Here is a 19473-nt window from a genome sequence, read left to right as displayed (position 1 = left end):
ACCACTTTCCAGCAGAGGAAGCAGAAGCGTAGAAGTTTATAAAACTGCCCATCAACTTGAACTCCATGGTCTCAACCATTAGGTTATGCTTAGTCCCTGAGCTTTTCAACCAAAGGCTTTTCAGCAAGCCCATAGATAGAGCTTGTCAGTCCCTGGATCATTCCGAAAAATCTATACTTTGCAGAGAATCAACTCATTCATTTGCTGATGCATGCATCAACAGATATTTATCAAGGACTTGCTAGTGAAGTCCATTTTGCATTTATTTTTCAGAAAGGAAGAAAATTACCAAATTCATACTAAATATCTTGAGTGTGGTACATTAACAACAATAAAAGTTTCTTGAATAAACTATCAAAATAGTTACTTTTAGATGCCCTGATTAAATGTGTGTAAAATCAGTTATTTTACGCAAATTAAGAAAAACACTGATTTTTTTTTCACAGTCTACATTCCTTCAAAATTCAAAATCATATGCACTTGTTTCTAACTGAGCCAAATATCTCTAAGCACAGGGGAAGGACAATGCCCTTGCCTCTTATGCAAAAAAGTCCTACTTAACAATTGTCACAGTTGCCTTTCATTATTTTTTAAATGTAATAATACTACATTACTCTCTAGTCTTATTAAAAATACAGATAAATTTTATACACACAATTTAGCATTTAAATTCCATAGAATAATAAAATTATCGTATTTTCTGACATATAAACGACTTTTGAAACGAAAAAAAGTCAACCGAAAATCGGGGGTCATTCATTAAAAATTTAATTTAAAAAAGAACTGGTGTTGCCTTGGAAGTGGGGGGTAGTCTTATACAGCGAATATAGGCCTAAACCTATGTTTTAACTATAAAATTAGTGGGTCGTCTTATACGCTGGAAAATACGGTATGTATAAGAGACCAACTCTAATTTTGCAACTAGAATAAAATTATTAACAACAATCAGTGTGATTAAGAATTTTTGAGGTTAGGATTGTAGCAATAGAATTTATTTTTTGGTATGTAAGAAGGCAGTTTTCAGAGCCTTTGGGGGAAGAAGGAAAACTTGGTATCCTGGCTTAGATAATTTCAACCTTCTCCATTTAGGAAATGAGCTTAGTACTGTAAACATACCATAGACCAATAATAGAAATTTCTTACAGGTCAAAAAGTTGAAATAATTAAACTTAACTACAAGGGAAAATTGAGAATGAAAATTCTAATTATCCTATATTCAATTTGAACCAGCCCATAAAATGAACAATTTTAAGGTGATGGGTGTATCCTTTTTCAACAAAGCCTTAAAAATAGGTAATGGTAGACTATATCTGATGATTTTTTTTTATGGTAACATTCTTTTCTTTAATTACTTTACCCCTGATTAAATACAAGTGGAGCAACAAAACTGCTGAAAAACTCTCAGGAATTATCTCTGGAGAAATATACTCTCCAAATGAGTTTAAATGTAAAGCTCTACACAGCTTTGAATCAGTTTTAAGCAGAAAAGTGACAATAAAAACCAACCATCTTCCCCCGCTTCCTCTTTCCTTCCCTCCCCTCCTCCCCTCAGAACAGCGTAAAGCCAAAGATTTGCCTTTTATTCAAGGTTATGAAGTAAGAAGATGGGATGTCTGGTCTACCACTTTCAGAGTGTGTGCACCGTTACCTCACCACAAGGAATCACAAGGAATTAATCTGCTGATGTGGTGGGGACCCTTTCCCATAAACTCAGTGAGTACCCAGTGGGCTCTTTCATTTCAAATACTTATTGACCATTCGTTATTTTATTATAGACAAAGCTTTGCCGTATTCACAGTCTTGGCTGAAAATAGCACAGAACAGAATGCCTAAATTCATTCACTTTTTTTCTTCAGTAAATATTGTAAACATTGAATTAAATCATTACATTTTCTTTTATATATATATATATGTGTGTGTGTGTGTGTGTGTGTGTGTGTGTGTGTGTAAGATAACGGTATCAAAGTAAAGGGTTAGGTCAGTTTTCAACTAAGTTCTCTTAGCTTAAAAAGTGTATTCCATTTTCAACAATGCATTTCAAAGAATATCTGCCACTATATAAATCAAAAGAATTTTTTAAAATCTAGAAATTCAAAACTTTGAAAACTGATAAGGTGTAAAAATAATCACAGTGAAACCTTCCCAGAGAAATGGAGTTCTAGCTTTGGGGATTAATATATGAATCTCAGAAATTATAAATTGCTTGCCATGATATTATTAAAATAAAAACATTATTTTGACACTATCTAAAAATTAACTATTTAAACAATATTATGGAAGAACTGTGTTGTTTTTCAGTTGACCCTTTTTCCTTGGCCCCACTAAGGAGCCTGTATCAAGGTAGAGCACAAATCTCTATTCAAGTACAATTTATTCTTCATGAATAACACACATTAATCAAAGCATATAAAAGCCTCTCATTTGCAGAATTAACTATGCCTTGCTTTGTACACTTTAAGAGACCCATATTATGAGAAATAGGCTGTAACTGTGAAAGTTCTCATATTTCTTTTTACAGAGGATGTTTTCTTAATGTCTGACCCCAACATCTCAGTGGTCTATATTTCTATTTTTCAAGGGAAAAATGCCCTGACCTTGGAAATTTTATGTAGTGCCGGCTGAAGAAATATGTTCAATCTGGTAAACATAAAAGTATGATTGTAGACAGCTCATTTTAAATTCTAATTCTTTCTATTTCATACCCATAGTTTAACATAACAATAAAATATCAAGTTATATGATTAAAGTGTAAGACTAATGACTAATTTATATTTATATGAATCAATCTGGATAGAAAACAAAAGCAAATTTTTGTTTTAATCATGGTGTAATAAAAACTTCAAAAATCAAACCTGAGGTTCTTCAAATACATTCTTCATATTGTTTATTGGGCCATAGGGGACTTTACTGCCTTCAAAGAGATGTAACCACTTGCTGGTCATTTCTTCTTCAAACCTAGAAAGAAACCAAAAAAGATGCATTTTTATACTCTAAAGAAGGTGTCCGTTCAGAGCATCAACCTATAAACCAGAAGATCATCGTTTGATTCCCAGTTAGGGCACAGGCCTGAATTTCAGGCTCAATCCCTGTTAGGGTGTGGAGGAGGTGGCCTGTGGCTATCATTTTGAGAATATCATATTATTGGGCAAAGTAATAGGTCTCAGGCATAGACATTGATATACTATATTACTCCTCTAAACAAAAAATAAACTAATGTGGTTGTTTTAAAACATGTTTCATCACCATTATATTCCAAGTGCATCAGACTTAATAGCCATTACTAAAAATAATCTTAATTATTTGTCCATATTGTGACTTACTAATCAGAACAAAGTTATACATTACTTATAAAGACTGATATCTCAGGTTATCCAAATGAATTCATTAAAGTCCTTTACCTTTGTTTTGTTTTTAGTATAACTTAAAACTGAAGTTCATAGGTATAAATGCTTATTTGATTATCTTCATTTTCTCTATAAGGGAGGAAAGGGAACCTAATTCATTAATGAAATTTACTGTTTTATATTTCTTCTCTTTTAAGACAGAGCAGACTCTTGGATCCTCAAAAACATTCAAAGTTTATATACAGTATATGAAAAACTTTAGAATTGCTAATTGTTAAAATATCAAATTATTTTTAAAGTAACAATCAAGGTGAAAAGCATTAAAAGCATTAGCTAAGGTAGATTACTGGCAGCAAGTAAATTACTTCACTAGTGCAAATAGAGTAGAAATGTTTGGTATTCAAAGACTTCTACTCAACTCTCTTATACATAGCTACAATTCATCTCAGATCTACAGATTCTATGGAAAATTATATTAGAGAAGTGGACTTCTTCCACTATAGAAAAAGTGTAAAAACACCATAAAAACTTTGAGGACAGTTTTCTGATTGTCTTCTAGTAGATACAAAGAAAGAAAAAAAACTTTGAATTAATGTATTATCTAAAAGATAGACTACTACACAAACTATAATGTTTATATATTCATATCAAATAATTTACATTATTATTTTACATTTACATTTCCATATAAGTAAGAATCTGATAATGTTTTGTGTAGGTAATACTACATTTTAGGAATATAGTTAATCCTATTCATGCATCCACTTATTCTACAACCAGCTACAGAACATCTTGGTTATTGTCTGAAAATATAATGCCTCCTCATTATGAGAAATATTTTTTCATTATAAATTTTTAATTATAAATTAGTAATGTTAATTATCCCTAGTTAGCACACAATAAAATATGTCACTCCCAAATACTGAAAAATATTCCTTCATGGGAACACCGCAATGCAAGATTAAATGTCTTGCATTAACCAATCCTTCACATCCATATTTTCTTTTCAATGACTGTTAAAGTCATCTCCTGGCTAAGACTTTCAAAGATTTATATAATTATATATCACCAAAATGATGTATGTTGAAAGAATAAAAGAGATACTTCAAATATAGAGCCTTTTCACTCAGAGTGTTAATTATTTAAGCTTTCATAAACAGAGTATTATAATGATTAGTCTGCTAAATTTTCCAGACAAGTGCATTTATCACCTCTGGGCTCACCCAAGTGGCCTGGAAGATCTACACAGAAAACATATGTCAATAACCAAACAAACCCATAGCTGCAGGCTTGCCAAGAGAAAGCTCAAGGGGATAGTTGAAGTTTTAGTATTTATATAAGCTTTTCACCACTGGGCAAAAGAGAGGGATTTATTTTATGTTATGGAAAACAGTGGATGCACTTTGGAAATGAGACGGGAGAGAGGCAGCTTCTGGAGATGCAGTTGTGACCACTGTTTGTGTGTTTGTGTGGGTGTGGGTGTGGAATTGCTCATAGATGCCTTAAACTCGGAGACAGAGCATGTCTGCATTCCACTCCTCCCAGAGGATATCTCCGTCATTTCCTACTGAAAATCTATCTCTTGATCTAATCTGATGTAGAATCCTTTCCTTTATCTGTGCAAAAAAGAAAGAAGTTATTAAGCGCATGTTTTATTAGCCACAAAAATTCTGCTAAAAAATTATAAAAAGCTGATCTAAACCACAAGGAAACACAATCTGAAAGATAAGACAAGTAGGGTGTCCCTAGATCCAGTTTAGTGATCCTCAAAGCTAGAGCCTCCAAACTCAAAAAATAATTCGAGCGTGGATGGTGTGGCTTGTGGTTGAGCTTTGACCTCTGAACCAGGAGGTCACAGTTCGAGTCCAGGTCAGGGCACATGCCCAATTTCAGGCTTGATCCCCAAGGAAGGATGTACAAGAGGCAGCTTATCCATGATTCTCTCTCATCATTGATGTTTCTGTCTCTCTTCCTCTCCCTCTCTGAAATCAATAAAAGTGCATATATGTATATATAATAGTCATTGAAAAGAAAATATGCACAATTCTATAATACATAATCTGTATATTGTGTTGTTTGTTCACCACACAAACCAAGATTCCTTCCATTCTCATTTATCCTCCCTAAATCCTCTTCTGCTTCCCCTACCCTCATTTTCCTCTGATAATCAGTTATCTGTGTCTATAAGTTTGTATGTTGGGGTTTTTTTGCTTAATCCCTTCACCTTTTTCACATAGCCCCAAACCTCCTCCCCTCTGACAGATGTCAATCTGTTCTCTATCTATGAATCTGTTTCTATTTCATTTACTAGTTTATTTTATTCATTAGATTCCTCTTATGAATGGAATTCATATGGTACTTATCTTTCCCTGGCAGGGTTATTTCACTTAGCGTAATGGTCTCCAGGGCCAAACATGTATCCCAAAGGGTAAGATTTCAGTCTTTTTTATGGCCAAATAGTATTCCATTGTGTAAAAATACCACAGCTTTTAACCCACTCATCTACTGATGCACACTTGAGCTGCTTCTAAACCTTGGGTATTGTAAATAATGCTACAATGAACATAGGGATGCATATATGTTTTTATAATAGTGTTTCAGTTCTTAAGATGAATACCCAAAAGTGGAATAACTAGGTCATAAGGTTAGTTCCATTTTCAATCTGTGGAGGTAACGCCAAACTGCTTTCCACAGTGGCGACACCAGTTTGTATTACCACCAACAGCACACATATGGGCCAACACTTATTGTCGGTTGATTTATTGATAATAGCCATTCTGACAAATGTGAACTTATATCTCACTGTCATATTTATTTGATGATTAGTGACATTGATCATCTTTTCATCTAGTGTCTTCTTTAGACCCTTCTCAACAGGTACCTTCTCAGAGTCGAAGTACCCTATATACAAATCCTTTACTAGCTATATGCATTCCAAATTTCTTCTCCTAGCCTTTTGATTGTCTTTAGTTTTATTCACTTCATTATTCTTTGTCCTTTGAGACTGCTTTTCAAGTTGGTTTAAAAAATAGTATCTAGCTCTTAAGCTTGTCATGAAAAATTAAAGTATTAATACTTTAAAGGTACATTGTACTAGTAAGTGCTACATAAATGCTAAGTAAATAAAACTATGCTACCATTTCTGGTGAGGCAAACTGTTGGCAAGGAGGGAGAAGAAATTAAAATAGAAGTATGGAAATAAAAAGTTGGTACAGGGCTACAGTCCATAAATGCATTGCCAATAGAAAAATGTCTCGTTAGACAAATCTAAGTAAAGCCAAACCCAACCAAAGAGATTCCTTAAGACCCAGGCTGGAGTCTACAATGCAGTTAACTATAAACAGACCTGTGACACTTCCATAACCCACAGAGAAACAGCTGGAATTTGTTGGTCGGCATTTCTACCGTAAACAGAATCATAGATTTAATATTTCCTGTAATTTCCTCAGACCTTATTTCCTCTGAGGTATTTATCTCTACACATTACTGATAAATTATGGTTGAAGTTTATCTTTTTTCCTCCTAGCATTCACTAGCTCTCTCCTTTGTCTGCATGTCAATTCATAGGCCACACAATGTAGGGAGTAAGAAGAGTATATCCAGGAAACCCAATCACCGCCTTCTAGTTGAGTTGCTCAGGACTTTTCATACAACTGGCTCTTAAACTCAGTGAGACACTTACTAGGCGAAGTAGCCACTATGTCTTAAGAACCACATTAATAATTCTCATCCACACAAATCATTATTCACAGCTCAGAAACACATTCTGTTCTGTATAAATTGAAAATGAAGTGTAGGTGATAGTTTATAATGGTTTTTGGCCTGACCAGCTTTGATATGACTATCTGCACAGTCTAAGCAGCATCACTGCAAACATAACATGGGAAGTCAATGAGAATATTATTCTGCTTATCCCTTTTGTATTTTATAATAATCTAGGATAAGATTTGATCTCTGTACTTTTCTGTTACTTTTTATTTTATATTTTTATATTTTATATATTTTTGTTGATTTCAGAGAGAAAGGGAGATGGGGAGAGAGAGAGAGAAACATCAATGATGAGAGAGAATCATTGATCAGCTACCTCCGGCATGGCCCCCACCAAGGATCAAGCCCACAACATGGGCATGTGCCCTTGACCAGAATCGAACCTACTGAGCCAAACCAGCTAGGGTATTACTTTTTGTTTTTTATATCAAATTAGCTTTTCCTGAACTTTTAGAAGGAGGCTTTGTTCAAATAGCCTTTCTACCATCACAGAAATCCCTCTTCAGTTTTCTTGTGTGGTGCTAAGAATATATATACAGTAACTTGCTTTTCAAAACTTATTGAGGCTCTATCCCTCTATTAGATTTATTTGTACCTTTTCTGTCCTTATGTCTTTTATCCATTTCCTGCTTAATTTTTATTTCACTCATTTCTCTAGTGGAGGGTGGTTTTCAAGAAGCTATGTCATACATGCCCTCACCCCATCCCACCCCCCAGTGTCCTGTGTCCATTGGTTATGCTTATATGCATGCATACAAGTCCTTTGGTTGATCTCTCACCCCCACCCCATACATGTGCTGAGGGATAGGGGGAAGGTTAATGGGGGGAAAGGGAGACATATGTACTACTATTTGTAATACTTTAAACAATAAAAAAAGAAGCTATATCACCCCAGTCTCTCAGATATTACCGGGAACCCCCTGCACTCCCTTCCTAGTTATAGTTGCTATTGACAAATTTGCCCTGTGCCTTCCAAAGATCACCTGTAGGCCATTTTGGACTTTTTCTTTGGTCCATTGGAGACCCTGATGCTTTGCTCTATTTTTCCTTACAAATGCTCATCTCTTCCTTTCTTATGGTTTTTGATGGTTTGTTCCCACTGTTTGGGGTGCAAGTGAATTCCTTGTCATTTTGTTATAAATGTTTTCCACAATTTTTCCAATCTTGTTCTCTAGTAGCTGTCTGTTTTTATATGGTCATTTGGGAAGATCCATAAACTACACTGCCACTGACATCACCATCTTACCTGAAGTTTACTGGTACTATTTTTAAGGTATTTGAAGAAGCTTCCTTATAGACTGCTAGTCAGATGTCATTTAGAGCTCACAAGACACTCATTTGTGATCCAATTTTTATTTTTATTTTTTGGTCATATTCAATCTCTTTTCCTTTAACCAACAGGCATCTTTTTATTACTTTTCACTCAGTTGTGCACTGTATTAAAACATATCACCTAAGTGACTTATGAGGCCCATCTCTAATAATCCCCAAAGACAGTTAAAATACACATTTAGACCAGCAGCACCACACTAAACACAATCTAAGTCCCGATATATGGTAAAGGGAAGCAAAAGACCAATTTTGCTTTCCTTAATTCTCCTGTTTCAAAACTCCATTTGTAATATATCTCTACTAAATTTAAATCCATCAAAGAAAGGAAATTTTCCAATGAAGTATGAAAATCCACAGCTTCCCAGATTTACTCATTTCCTCATCTGGTCTCTTCCACGAATGAATAGCCTCAGAAAAGAAAACGTTATGTTCTTATTGTACACAATACACTAAAATGAAAATGGCATGAAGAAAAAAGAGTGATAGGCTATAAAACGCTGTGTTTGATTTCAAAGGATCCCAAAGGTGAAATGAATTTTACTGGCAATTTCCTCCAGCACTGGACGCCCTGCAGAACGGTCACCCGGCCTGCCTTTGCACGGACACGGTGCAGGAGGCGCTCTGTCAGGCTCACAGTCCTCTCGGCAGCCGCTTGCCTCACATTTGGAAATAGCTCCACTTCCCAGTCTTCCTGCTCTTCCTCCATCCTCCCTGGCCCCACCCTCACTAGTCTCCTCCCTTTGATGGAGATGCTAAGATTCCTCCCAGCTGAAAACCAATGCTATAAATGCCATAAATGTCAGAAGACAGCGATTCACATTCATCCCAGAATCTGCCTCTGCAAAAAACGTCCTTCTCCCATTGATCCTTTTTTTTTTTTACATTGTTAGCTTTTTATTTTCTTCTAAATAAGGAGAGACTTTGGGGAGGACTCTGAAGCAGCAAAAACCTGGAAAGCATGTTCAAAGAGCCACCTACTTGTCTTCTCATTGGTGTCCACAAGAAAAAAAAAAATCATGGGAAACCCTTCTAGGGAAAGTGCCCGGCAGTGCCCACAGGGCCCAAGCCCTTGCCTTCTGCTGCACCTTCTCCAGAAACGCAGGCCCAGTGTGGACTGCACCTGGCCACCTCCTCTGCAACTTGCCACAGATAAACGTTGAAAGGTGACTGACAGGTTTAACATCTGCAGAGTGCAGAGGAGGGGAGCTCAGAAGCAGCCCTAGCCACCCCCACTTCCTGCTGCCTGAGGGCTCAAAGGTGGCCTTCTCTATCTGAACCTGAAGGCAGAAAGACTGGCCACCCCAAAGGACACAGGAACAAAGACAACAATCTCCCTGCTGCGGGTTCCTTTACAACCACCTGTGCACCAATGGCTCCAGGGCCCTCCAGAGTGACATGCCCGGGGTGGTCACTTCTGAGTCACTGGGTGACCACCTGCCCACAGAGGAGATGGCATGTGCACAGCGAAGCATTTGTTTCCTCTTATGCCTGCAGCAGACACGGGCCCTCTGGTCTCCGGGGAGAGGGTGCTGCCCATGCTGTTGTCTCAGAACCTTCATTCTTAGGTTTAAAACAAAACGGGGAAAGAAAACGCAAACTGAGCCCTTGGTACTTGTTTCATTTGTTCTTTGGGTGTCAGTCTCTGTTCCAAACTCAGGGTAAACAGTTTCCCTCTGGGGCAGCCCCAGCCCCCAGCCAACTAGGCCACCGTGAAATTAAGGTCGGGGTGGCATTGGGAACTAGCTTCGCTCCTTTTCCAAGGGGCAAAACCCCTAGATGTTGACATCTTTCACTAAAACAGAGGAAGCATTTGTTTGTTTTGAGATATTTTTGTTGTTGGTACTTAATGCAAGTCAACATGTCTCATGTCTGCCGAATGAGACGAAAACGTACATTTCATTAACAGAACTCTGTTACACCATACAGATTAAACACCGCCCTGCCATACTGCTGCCCAGCCAGATCCCTACAATTAGTCACCTTATCAAGTGCTTCCCATATGCCAGGCACTCTTCTGAGAGTTGACCTTTGCTACATTCACTCATTTAATTCTCCAGCAATTCTAGAGAGAAGGATTATTATTACATTGAGAATGAATCAGTTTTGTAGCTTATCTCAAATTTACAGTTTTTAAAAAAATATGAAACATAGAAGCCACCTAGCTTGCCAAATATCTTACAATAGGACAGGACAGTATTGAAGGCTGAGCAGTCTCATTCAAGTTTCAACTTAGGTTAACCATGATTCTCCTCGGCCTTTCTTATTCTCTGACACCAACAACTGCAGAGGCTGTAGATGTTCTATCCCATGGTGCCCTTGACCAACATAAATTCTACTGCAGCAGTATACAGACCATTTCAGCCTGCCGCCAGCTTCCCATCTCAAATTGCTGCATCCTTTCCTTGTAAGTGAGCTTTCCCCAACACCCTGGAGTTGCACCTGGAGTGGCAATCCTCAAACACGGGGAAATAGGAGCTGGCGGATAAATGCCCCAGCTTCCTCATCCTCTGGTGAGATGATGCTGAAGCATGTGCCACACAGTTTCCGGTATCCCCAGCACCACGGAGCCCCAGCAGCCCACAATGGCAACCTGCCTGTCAGTGCACCCTTCTAGGCCTCACTCTCCCCGGTGTTCACTTCTTTTACTTGAGATCATTTCCCTGATAAATTACCTGTGCCCAAGTCCCTGGGTCAGGGTCTGCTTTTTGGGAAAACCCAAACTAAGCTACGTCCCGATGCTCTTTTTGAATCACTTTTAAATCTTCTACTAAATTTAAGTAATTACTTAATTAAAGAACTTAAATAATTTATCTTTAAGCATACCCTAGATAGTTCTGACATTAATTATACATTCTGTGATGATTTTGTGTTATGACCTGAAACTAGAGCATGACTTGGAGAAAAATAAAAGAGGCTAGCATGATTTTCCTCCAGGCCACCAGCCAAGCCCAATAGTATCTGGGAAAGAAAGGGAAGGGAACATGGCAAAACAATGGAAGAGGAATGACAGGAATTTCAAACTTAATCACTACAAGGCAAGTAAAATGTAGGTCTTTGCCCAACCTCATCAGCCCAACCCCATGGACTCCCCGAGCCAAATTACAAAACGGATTCATTCTCAAGGATATATCTGAGAGTAAATTCATTAATGAATTTGCTTTTTGGATATGCTCAGAAAGCGTTCTTAGTAGTTAGAAATATAAATCAGACTGGGCTAACAAACTGGAAAACTATTTCATGTGCCTAATGAGATCACACCATCAATTGTTACAGTTTACAGGACACAGTCATACTCTTCGAATTCCAGGAGGACATTTAGGAGATGCTAGAAAGTGCTGTTGAGAATTCACTAATGCTAAGGTGTTGCTATCTTACAGATGAACAATTCAGATTAGAAAGACCTTGGGGCTGAAACCGGTTTGGCTGGGGACTGAAAGGTCCCAGGTTCAATTCCGGTCAAGTTGTAAGTACATCCCCAGTGGGGGGTATGCAAAAGGCAGCTGGTCGATGTTTCTCTTTCATCGATGTTTATAGCTCTCTATCCAACTCCCTTCCTCTCTGTAAAAAATCAATAAAATATATTTTTTTTAAAAAGAAAGACTATTTTAAAAAATATCCTAAATGAAACGTTACTTTTTTAGTTAATTTACTATACTGAAAAATAACATTTTAATCATCAGATGTCACATTCAACTGCTGCTGTTGCATGAATAAACTGACATATTTAGAAAAATAAGGTAACCAACTATCATAAAATTATTGACATTTCTCTAATTTGCAGCTTTTGCATGAACTTGTTGCTTTAACATACTTTGTATGGTTATAGTTAAAATAAGTATGTAAGTTTTATTGAACAATGCAATAAACAACTATAAAAAGGATGCACAAATTGTTAGTAGAGTCTGCTACTTATGGCAGACAAAATTCACCAGTGGACTGTGGTTCATCAAAACATTCTCTCTCCCGCTAAAATTTGAAAAGTTTTATAGCACACAATCAAAAGACATGGTCCTTTCCCCTCTTATCCAAGTTTACACTTTCCCTTCCAAAGTCAAAACAAGAAAAATATACAACTTTCTCAATTAATTTATTAAAGAGAAAACTTAATTGAAAATGCATACAATATATAATTATAAAAATTTAGCTTTTATCCAGAATAATATAAAAGTTAGAAAAAAGTCAAAGATACTTTCTATTTTGATATTCACACAAAGTGAAATTAAGAACATGAACTAATGTAATGACTGGAGGAAAAAATTCTTCCCTTTATTTTGACCTTTATATTCTACCCAGTTCTTAGTCCTCAATGACCAAAGGCTTATATAAAATTTCAGGTATGTTTACCAAGTAAAACAGAGCACAGAATTGTTTGCTTTTGGTTATTTTGGAATTGTATTGTTAGCTCTATGAAAAACTGGTGTGTATTGCAAGGTTATTTGTCAGTTCTATTAACTTCTTAATTACTATGATGTTCATATTAGAAAACTTGGAAAACAAACAGAAATATAAGGATGAGGAAACAAATCTTATAATTCTATCCAGAGGCAAAGTTAATATTTAGCTATACTACCTCCTCCGTTGCCATTCCTTTTTGTTATTGTTATATAATTTTGCATTTTTAAATTACTATTTTATAATAAGTACTACTATGAAAAATTATCAGTAACTTTAATTTTAGTGAATGTGCAATATTCCTAAAATAAGTATTTTTCTTTCTCACATCCCTTCCCCTTCCCTTGGTCACCATCAGCTTGTTCTCTTTATCCACGGTTCTGTTTCTCTTTGGGTTTTTGAAATTCACTTATTTTGCTTTTTTAGATTTCACAAAAAGTGTGATCATACAATATTTGTCTTCCTCTGTCTGACTTATTTCTCATAACATAATGCCCTCTAGGTCTATCCATGTTGTTGCAAATACTGTTTTTAAATATCACATCTTCACGATTCATCTATTGGACATCTAGGTTGCTTTCATATCTTGGCTATTACTAGCAATGAATGCTGCAATGAAAATAGAGGTGGAGATATCTTTTAAAATTAATGTCTTCATTTTATTCAAATAAATACCCAGATGTGGAACTGCTGGATTATTTGGCAGCTCTATTTTTAATTTTGGGGGAAATATCCATACTGTCATCATAGTGGCTGCACCAATTTACCATCCCACCAACATTGTATGAGGGTTCCCTTTTCTCGCCAACACTTGTTATTTGTTCGTGTATTGAGGATAGCCATTTTAACAAGTATTAAGTGTCATCTCATTTTAGTTTTAATTTGTATTTCCCTGATGATGATGATGATGATGATGATGAAGAATACTTTTCATACGTTGTTGGCCATCAATAGGTTACCTGCCCACACATCCACAACTGAGGATTGAACCCACAACCTAGGTATGTGCCTTGACTGGGAATAAAACTCTCAACCTTCAGGTGTATAGAACGATGCTCCAACCAACTGAACCACCAAGCCAGTGCGTATTCTTGTAGTATTATATATAGTACCACTGTAAGTACATTCTTTCTTTAATCTAACAAATGTAATTGTTTTAGTGAACAACCTGTACTTATTAGTGTACATTCAGAGATAAACTTTATTCTCTCTCCCAACTTCAATTCCACTCTTTGGATTTAATATTTCCCAACCCCTAGAAAAATAGTTTGAATATCCCATCACCTTTCCTATCTTTCTTAGGTAATAAATATGTAGGCCTTTTGTTCTTATAACTCGAGGCCTAGTGCATGAAATTCTTGCACAGGGAAAGGGGGTCCCTTCAGCCCAGCCTGCACCCTCCCCTATCCAGGACTCCTCGGGGGATGTCCAACTGCCGGTTTTGGCAGGGATGAGGAATGTCTGGATCCCAGGCCCTATAAGTCCTGAGAAATCATTAGGTCTGGCCCTGCCTGCCAAGGCATTAGGGGTGAGTTAATTAAATGTTTGACCAAATATAGCAGGCTAATTTTCAAGGTGATAATTTTGTATGGCCAATGACATTATAAATATCCAAATGGACCTTGGCAGAAAAAGATTCCCCACCCTTGAACCTGAAAACAACTAATAAGTAGGCCCCCTAAAATCCAGCAATACCACCAAAAAAAAAACAAACCTTAGGAACATAAAAAATAATAAATCATTGTTTTAAGACAGGGACATATTTATTCTGTTTTTGTAAAATCTTTGAGCTGAAAATGGATTTTACATTTTTAAATGGTTGACAGAAGTCAAGAGAAGAATATCTCATAAGACATGAAAACTATGTGAAATTCAAATTTCAGAGTCCATAAATAAAATTCCACTGGAACCCAGTCACACTCACTCACTAAGTATTGTCTACGGTTGTTATCTTGCTACAATGCTAGAGTTAACAAGAAAGCCTAAAATATTTACTCTCTAGTCCTTTAAGAAAAAAACTTCCCAACCCATTTTTAAAGCAATAAGTTCTAGGATAGTATGTTGTAAGGCAATCGTAACTTAATTTTTTTATCTTTGTGTGTGTGTGTGTGTGCACAACACTGTGCTTTAAAGTTTTACCTATGCTTGTATATTTAAATTAGTATTGATTTCTGAAATGTTTCATTGTAGCTTAGTTTTCTTTTTTGAAGTTTAGTAAGACATTATTTGTGACCTAGTCTGTAATTGGTGCTTGTACATGTTCCTTCGAAACTAGAAAAGAATATATGCTCTCTGTTAGCTGAGTATGCAAGTGTGACACATATCTGCTATTTCTGCCTCATTAAATATAGTAAATATACCCTCTTCTCTTAATCTACTTTAGAAAATAGCATGTTAAATTTTTATAAAACAATTATGTTTCTCACAATTGCTCTCTAAATGTCTGGTATTTCTAAGTTTGTTTCAGAATTTATTTCTATACTTTCATGTGCTTAAAATAGCTGAGAACCATCAATGACTCTTATTTTCCAAGTACAGTATATAGCAATGGCTACCAAAAAGGGCCAATCTCAAACCAGGAAGATCCAGGCCAGCATTCTGATTTTCCTTTTTTGTTTCCCTTCATTAAATTGAAAAGAGTTCTGAGACTTAAATAAACTCAGACATTCCAAAGTCTGGGGTGTTTTTTTTTCCAGCGTTAGCAAATGAGAAAAGAAAAACAATTCACAATACAGTAAAGAAAAATGATTAAGAAAGGAAAATGTATAAGTTGAATGACTAAAAGATGTGTGTGCGTGTGTGTGTGTGTGTGTGTGTGTGTGTGAACCTGAGGGGTCTGAGGGTGACAGAATGTTCATTTATTCTCTTTTCCTAGGAAGAATTGTTTGAAACATAAAATGTATAGCTATAGAAAAGGAGAATAAGCAATTATTTTATAGGCATTGATCATCAGAAGATTGCAATTTCAGTCTCACCAATGGACTATGTGATGACACTGAGAGGGGGAAAAAAAACATGTTAAAGTGGAACTATGGTAGGTCCAGTCTGGCACCAGAAGCAGTGAGTAGCTTGCCAAACCTATTGTGGATTGTGCAGGTGAAGATGGTCAGGAGCAGCTGGTCACTAGAGAATATGTCCAGATGTTGGACAGCCGGTAGAAGTCAAGACGGCAGGGATGTCCGCTGTCAACTCTTACTAGAAACATCAGTTGATGGAAGATCAAAGACCAAGAAAGGCTGGAAAACCAAAGCTCAAAGGAGGTAAGAATAGAACCCAAGTGGGGGCAAAGTAGTTGCCAAACAGAACTCAGTCTGAGCCAAAGGCAGGCAGGAATTTGGGCAGAGCAGAAATGAGTCTGGGAGTCTGAGGTTCAAAACAGGGTCACAGGAGAACCAGTCAGACTCTAGATTCTCTACTCAATTCAAAAGGCAAGAGCAAAACAAGGTCAGCCAGAAACGTCTGGAGAGCTGTGCCTACGTCCTCCCCACACCAAGGCCTTTGGAGTTGGCTTTGTGGAATCTCCACCAGATTGTCCAGAGGTCTCTGACCAAGATGCTGTTACGTTCTAAGTTCTTACACTTATAAAGGGGTTATGTACAAGATATCCAAATTCTACCCAGCTCACCAAGTTCTATGTCTCTAAAAATATACATTTCAATAGAGAAACTAGGAAATTATTATTATTTTTTTTAATTCAGGGAAACAGTTTACTGGACTCCCACCCACCTCCATCACTCTCCACTCTCACCCTACAAGAACATATAAATATCCCACCACTACCACCTAATTCTTTCTACTGAAAGGCAGAGTGGGATGTTTTATAGCCCTCCTGGAAAAAAAAAAAAAAAAAAAAAAAAAAAAAGAAGGGAGCGTGGTGAGTGGGATGACATTCCGTTGCATCCTGACTCACTTAAAATCATCATTTGATTCTCAGGCACAAAGAATTCTCTTAACAGGATGGAAAGAGCCCTGGTCATGAGGGGCTGGTTTTGGAGTTTCGGTGGTTCCCTCTGCATTCGGTAAGCCAGAGGGATGCATTCCAGGGCTGTGTTTCATTCTTTCCCCCTCCAGGCTGATTTTATAGTAACAACACATATCCACTTAAATCTATCTCCAAATCGCCAACATTCAGAAAATGGACCACATAAAACACAGACATTTTACAAGGAACCATCTATTAGCTGATAATGGCAGAGCTTCCACGGAATGCATAAGAAAACAAATGTGACCCTCACCAAATGTCAAATCTATTTATCCAAATCAGCCCTCTGCAGCGTATGCCAGATAAACCTACAATGATATGATTCAAAGCATTATGGAGGGGGGGGGGGGGGGGGGAGTTACAATAAACTAAATATGTAGGTTGAAGATGTATATAAATCACATGAAATGCAGCCTCATAAGATACTAATAGAAGTTGGGGTGTGGGGGGAAAGAGGGTTGGCAGAGAGATTTTAAATGTGATCAGATGGGAAAGAGACTATTAGTCCAACACACACACACACAAAAATCTTCAGAAGAAAACAATAAGTTTCTCTATGTATATTAAAAACATGTAGACATGGGAGAGTCAATTGTTGCCAGGTTTAGAGAGGGGAGGAATTAATCAGAATTTAAAGAACCTTCCATGGCCTCCCGGCCTGGCAGGAGTGTCAGGAAGGAGAACCTCATCTTGGGGGCTTTTCATTCTTCTCTTCATTCACCTTAGGCCCACCGTGGTCGGCAAACTGCAGCTTGCAAGCCACATGCAGCTCTTTGGCCCCTTGAGTGTGGCTCTTCCACAAAATACCGTGGCCTGGTGAGTCTATTTTGAAGAAGTGGCATTAGAGAAGTTTAAGTATAAAACAATTTGGCTCTCCAAAGAAATTTCAATTGTTGTCCTGTTGATATTTGGCTCTGTTGACTGATGAGTTTGCCCACCCACTGCCTTAGGAAAACATTGCTTGCATGATCCCTCTACCTTCTCCACATTAAAATCCAGTCTGAGAAAAAAGTCTGGGAAAAGTTATTTCACTAAGGAATAAGAGTTCCTGCTTTAACTCCCCCTGTGTTATTTAAACCTGAAGAGTGGGCAAAATTTTAAGCCCCATCCCAAAAAAAAAAAACAAAAAAAAAAAACAAAAAAAAAACACACCTACAATAGCAGAATCTCTAAAATTAGCAAACGAAGTGTAAAGTGGGGTTATATTCCATGGATTGGATGTTCCTTCCAGCCCTTCTAAATGATATTATAAGGGTGGCCACTGATAAAATCCTCCCTGTTCTCTAAGCCAACCTCTTGTTCAATGAAGCCTTCATATAAAGAAGTAAAACCCAACTAGGAAGTTGATACATGATGTCCACTTATTATTTCTTTTTAAAACAGTTCAAATGTGAAAGACAAGATGAGGACAGGAAGATGGGGCAGGGAACAAAGGCAAAAAGGAGGACTGAAATGGGGACTTAAGAAAGGGAAAAAGGAAAAGGGGCAAGAGATAGATCGCTATCTTATATAATAAAAGGCTAATATGCAAATTGACCAAATGGTAGAATGACTAGTTGCTATGACATACACTGACCACCAGGGGGCTACACTCAATGCAGGAGCTTCCCCCTGATGGTCATTGTGCTCACGGCTGGCAAGTAAAGTGGCAGTGGTAGGAGCCTCTCCCGCCTCTGTGGCAGTACTAAGGATGTCCAGTTGACAGCTTAGGCCTGCTCCCCTAAGCCATCAGTCGGACATCCCCCAAGGGCTCCTGGACTGTGAGAGGGTGCAGGCCAGGCTGAGGGAGACCCCTGAGTACACAAATTTCATGCACTGGGTCTCTAGTTAGAAATAAAATATGAGGTAGTGTTATTTTCTACTAAAAATAAAAATTAAGGGTATTACAGATGTTATTTAATAGAAAAGTAAGTCAACAGCTTTCAGGAAGGCCAAAGACTCATTAAAGCTTTGAAAGACTTAACCATAAAAATGACACAGGATGTATTTTACTGAGTTCAAAGGCCCAAAACTGAACCTTTTCATAGCATCTGTTAACACAGCAGAGCAACTAAGGGACACACAGAAGTGTTTCATTCTTTATAGAGTACAGTCACAACCACACAGAGCAGAGCAAGTAGAATATTCACAAGTTCCAAAGCCATTGCCAACACTGAGAAACAAATGTCTCCTGAAAGGGAATAGAATACAAGTTATTAAGATCCACTTGTGGTTTAAAAATAAAAATACTAACCACTATTCATAGCCTTTACTAAGAGTGCTATGCAAAATTAAATGTATTCCTGAGTCCTGTGAGCTATTTTAAATTTATTTTTTAAGGTAGCTGGAGCAAGGCCATACTAGGATGGCCAACTACGATGGCATGCTTTGCTTTTTCTAGAATAAAATCAAATCAATACAATACTACCAAGGTATATCATCCTATCAGGATTTGACTGGCACAGTTTAGAACTTTATGAAATCAGAATTGTGGGAATTAATTCATATAATTACAGTTTGGAAGAGAAAATCCTCTCTGAAGTATCCGATTCATGAATTTAAAAAATGATATAAACTTTGATTATAAAAAACCCAGGAGCTGTAATTTATGATTCTTGAGGGGTGAGAGTCTCCTAAAATAGACTGAGCACCGTGGTGTGCTGAGTGCTAATGATA

At 37.2% G+C, this 19473-nt stretch overlaps 1 protein-coding gene across 2 annotated transcripts in view; it reads right to left on the bottom strand.

Moving 5' to 3' along the window:
- The window catches only part of SUGCT (succinyl-CoA:glutarate-CoA transferase), a 432199-nt gene that overhangs the window by 269019 nt on the left and 143707 nt on the right, over positions 1 to 19473 (bottom strand). For both annotated transcript variants that reach the window (XM_036424491.2, XM_045578608.1), the window contains exon 12: positions 2853 to 2955. In XM_036424491.2, the coding sequence (XP_036280384.1) occupies positions 2853 to 2955 (103 nt within the window). The remainder of the gene's footprint in view (positions 1 to 2852; positions 2956 to 19473) is intronic.

This window comes from Pipistrellus kuhlii, unplaced genomic scaffold (genome assembly GCF_014108245.1).
Source record: "Pipistrellus kuhlii isolate mPipKuh1 unplaced genomic scaffold, mPipKuh1.p scaffold_m20_p_10, whole genome shotgun sequence".
NCBI classification, from domain to species: Eukaryota; Metazoa; Chordata; class Mammalia; order Chiroptera; family Vespertilionidae; genus Pipistrellus; species Pipistrellus kuhlii.
The sequence above is the reverse complement of the archived record's forward strand: the minus strand, read 5'-3'. Positions and strand labels throughout refer to the sequence as shown.